At 35.0% G+C, this 3,698-nt stretch overlaps 1 protein-coding gene across 1 annotated transcript; it reads right to left on the reverse strand.

Moving 5' to 3' along the window:
• Positions 1-683: 683 nt before the first annotated feature.
• Positions 684-3,304, reverse strand: LOC143540930 (beta-glucuronosyltransferase GlcAT14B-like). The gene is made up of 4 exons (XM_077033881.1): positions 2,737-3,304; positions 2,348-2,423; positions 2,151-2,266; positions 684-1,365 (listed from the first exon to the last, which is right to left on the reverse strand). Exons 1-4 carry the CDS (start codon positions 3,281-3,283, stop codon positions 854-856), a joined length of 1,251 nt encoding a protein of 416 aa, XP_076889996.1. The 5' UTR covers positions 3,284-3,304; the 3' UTR covers positions 684-853.
• Between the last annotated feature and the right edge of the window lie 394 nt (positions 3,305-3,698).

Raw genomic sequence — 3,698 nt, forward strand, 5'->3', positions numbered from 1 at the left:
TGTACAAAAGAAAGTAAAGCAGGTTAAGTATGTAGTATGCGAACGTAATGTTTGATATCTGATTAACTAGACCTCACTCAGCGTAGCTGACTTTTAGTATGCACGCGTGTAAATAGGCTAAGGCAACTAGCTTAAACGGATACACATGGCAATGGACTGATGGGGCTGACATCTTGAGAAAAGTGTTATGATGTTTTAAAATGACTATTTATATTATGTTTAAGACAAGAGTTCGTTTGATACGAAAAGATTTGAATGATTATGTAATATATGATTGAATTTAATGTTTACGCGAAAGTTTTAATTCACTATGATATTTAAAACTGTGTTTATGTGTAAATCCAACGCTAAATTAGAGCACTAGGCCTTACAAAAAAATGATTAGTAATAATTGCTACAGAGTTATAAGAAGAGCCACGACTAAACCTTCTTTTTGCAAAATGTTGTAAATACTGACTGGATACCACATGACTTGAAATGTCTGAAGATAGAATGTTATAACTGCATCACCTGCTTAGGGACATTAGGGAGTACTTGATTGTACATTGTACAAGTTATTGCTAAGTGTGATGGATATGTTTGAAATCACAAATTCTGAGGCCTCACAATACAGTCCTTGGTTAGACCAATGTCTCTTTACCAAAAACTAGCGGACTTTTAACTAAAAAAGAAATTTCCATCAATAGACGCTTGAACTGATTTTTTTTTCAAATTTACAACTTGATACTTTAGTTATATAAAAAAAAACAAAATACAAAAAACAAAAAAAAAACCATAAACTTTTGATCTATGAAACCAATGTACACTTGTGCAAAATCTCACTCGCTTTTTTGTCCCTCCAACAACCAAACATTCACAAATGACAACTTCTGTTCTTAAACTCATCAGCCAAAAGTTGTGCAAACAGTCCACTCAATCTATCCGCACCCGGTCCGGGCCTGAAAACCGAATCATCACCACGAACCGCACAAGGGTCCGAACCATGGTCGGAACCACCAACACACCATGCACCTTGACTGAACCGATGGGTTCGGCCCAAAATCTCTTTGTCAATCTTGTCTAGAACTACATCATCCTTTGGAAACTTCCTAGCAAACGGGGCGCTACTATTAATCATCTTTTCAAAGTCTTTGATGGTCAAGTAGCGTGGGTGTTGTTTTGGGGGCGAATCCCACGCGATGTAATGAAGATCGTGGCTCATTGCGGTTTTAGCGAACTCGTTTGTGTTGCAAATAACGGTGTGAAAATAGCCTTCAGGTGATGAGACGAAATTTGTGTAGTACATTAATATTGTTCGAGGGAAGTTATCGTATCCCCATATGCAATATTCCACAAAAGATCGCGTGAGCATGACCCATGCCGAGCCTGTGAGTGTTAAACTTTTATGAAAATTAATTCTTTCTGTAAATTAGTGTCAAACAAACTGCTACTGGAATTAGAAATTGAAATGGTTATTGTAATGAAAGTTTTCAGTAGCTATTGTTTATTTGATTATATGAAGTTGAATTGTGTTATTGAAATATTATTTGCAATTCAAATAGCCTTGTCAATTTTGAAGTTTAAAATAGTTTGACCTATAAAAAGTCAAAGTAAACTCAGAATAACTCATTGTTTGCTTTGAAAATATATAGGAAGCAATTCCCTGCTTTGACTTTTGACCAATGCTTTGACCTTTATACTTAAAATCAAATATACCCATTCACAAACTTAAAACACATTTACCTATTTAAATATATACAATTTCCTATATGGCCATTATACCCTTCTCTTTCTCCATACACTGCAAACTCTCATATGCAAATGCAAGTATTAAAGGAAGGCTATAAATGTCATAAATTTGGAAATAGATATATCTAACATTTATGATCTTTTATTGCGTAAATATGATTTGATATCATGTTTTGAGGAAGCATATGAAATTATCTTTTTTGTTGAAAGTTAACCAAACTACTTTTAGAGTTCAAGAATGATAAGGCTATTGTAATCCAAATTGTCTTTTAACATTTCGTTATTTAACTGTTCTAGAGTTTCAAACGTAGCTGTGAAGTTATCATAGAAAAACTTAAAAAAAACGCCATCGTTTTTAACTTATCGAATAGCCAGTTTAACTTTGTTAAGTTAAAATAAAAACTTAAATCAAAATTTCTTACCAGTGAACAAATTAAAGGATGTAGGAAGAGATCTACGTTGTGAAGTAATTGCAAGGTCCGATTTCTTGGATAAATAAAGACCCGGATCAACAATAATCGGTTTCGCCCTTTGGTTCCTACAAAACGAGCATTTAAAATTAACCTTAAATGTTTTACTTGTGTTACCGAAACTAAAAACATATCGGGTATTTACTTACAATTTCCATCCTGTAAGCTTAGTGTGTTCTATGAAGTTGAGAGTTCTTGACAAATTAGAGAAAACATGAAGCAAATCTGCAAAATCCAATACATGAAAGACGTATTAAAAGGTCATACAAGTACAATAACAAATATTGATCATAATTCATCTACGATAAGATTTGTAAAATCAATGGTCTAATTTGTTGGAATACTCAAACAAATTTGTTCAGTCAGATTTAAAAGATTCATGCTATGCCCATTGCAATCAAGGTGTCACATCACATCAGACCACATCATGTGATTGTGTGGGTTTTAAAACTAGTACCATAAACTTTAGTTAACTGTTAAATAACGAGTCGAGTAATAGTGAACCAAGAAACTAACAATTGAACATAATCAAACTGACCATCTTGTGTGACGAGCGGATAATCCGAAGCACTAAGATTAATAAACCAATCCCAATTGAAACTCTCCTTCAACAAAATAGCAATCGCTTGAAGGGTTGTTGCAATCATAGTGGGACCTTTATAAGTCACCAAATTCGATTGAGCCATGACTCTAACATTCTCAACTTCAGCAAAGGTTGGATCATTCTTAACGGCCAGCGTTAGCTCCAAGCGTTCACGAGGCGGGGCCTCAAGATCCATATGCAAAACGTACTGATTTCGCGGATGATATACGGCTTGCAGAGTCCTCATCATCCTCTTACTATCCCCCTTGGTACCCGAAATAAGGTAGGCCAGCCTAGGGGCTATACTCATCTCCACAAACGATTGGGCCATGAGCGAAGGATCTTGATTGTGTGTTGGCAATGATGATGAAGAATAAAACCCAAAGATTGCAGCTGAAACTAGGGTAATCCATAGAGCCAAACTCACAAAAAAGGGGATTATCCACTTCCGATCATTGTTATGCAGTCTTCCAGAATAATGTCTCTTGCCGAAAATCGACATCGAGGGCTTCAATTCAATTTTTATAGATAGAATGAGAAATTGAACCTTTTTGTAGAGAAATGAGTTGACTTTAATTGCTCAATCTTTGACTTCGGGACATGGGTTTCTTGATTGATTAAGATTGAATGGTGAAAAAACAAAGAAATAATGTTATAATTAGGGAGGAGGGAGTTGAATGAGAGTGATTGCTTAGATTGGGGGGGTCATGTCAAGTGGAGAAATACAACATTTGGAATAGAATAATGGAGTTAACCTTGTAGATTAAGCTCTTGAAATCGACTAATGACTCCTACATTGTGCTTTCTTTCTGACTTTTGTTTTCTAAAAGGATTTTGTTTTCTCTACCTATCCAAAACTACACCTTGGGTTAGTTTTAGAATAACCAACTAGTACTACACTACACTACACTACACTA

Source organism: Bidens hawaiensis, unplaced genomic scaffold (assembly GCF_021521415.1).
Source record: "Bidens hawaiensis isolate Kalapana, Puna unplaced genomic scaffold, B.hawaiensis_p1.1 tig00012391_1, whole genome shotgun sequence".
In the NCBI taxonomy this organism is placed as follows: Eukaryota; Viridiplantae; Streptophyta; class Magnoliopsida; order Asterales; family Asteraceae; genus Bidens; species Bidens hawaiensis.

Coding starts and splice junctions, on each gene's coding strand:
- LOC143540930 (XM_077033881.1), bottom strand. CDS start 3,283: ATGTCGATTTTCGGCAAGAGACATTATTCTGGAAGACTGCATAACAAT. Junction 2,267..2,347: donor AAGCTTACAGGATGGAAATT/GTAAGTAAATAC, acceptor CTCGTTTTGTAG/GAACCAAAGGGCGAAACCGA. Junction 1,366..2,150: donor ATCCTTTAATTTGTTCACTG/GTAAGAAATTTT, acceptor TAACACTCACAG/GCTCGGCATGGGTCATGCTC.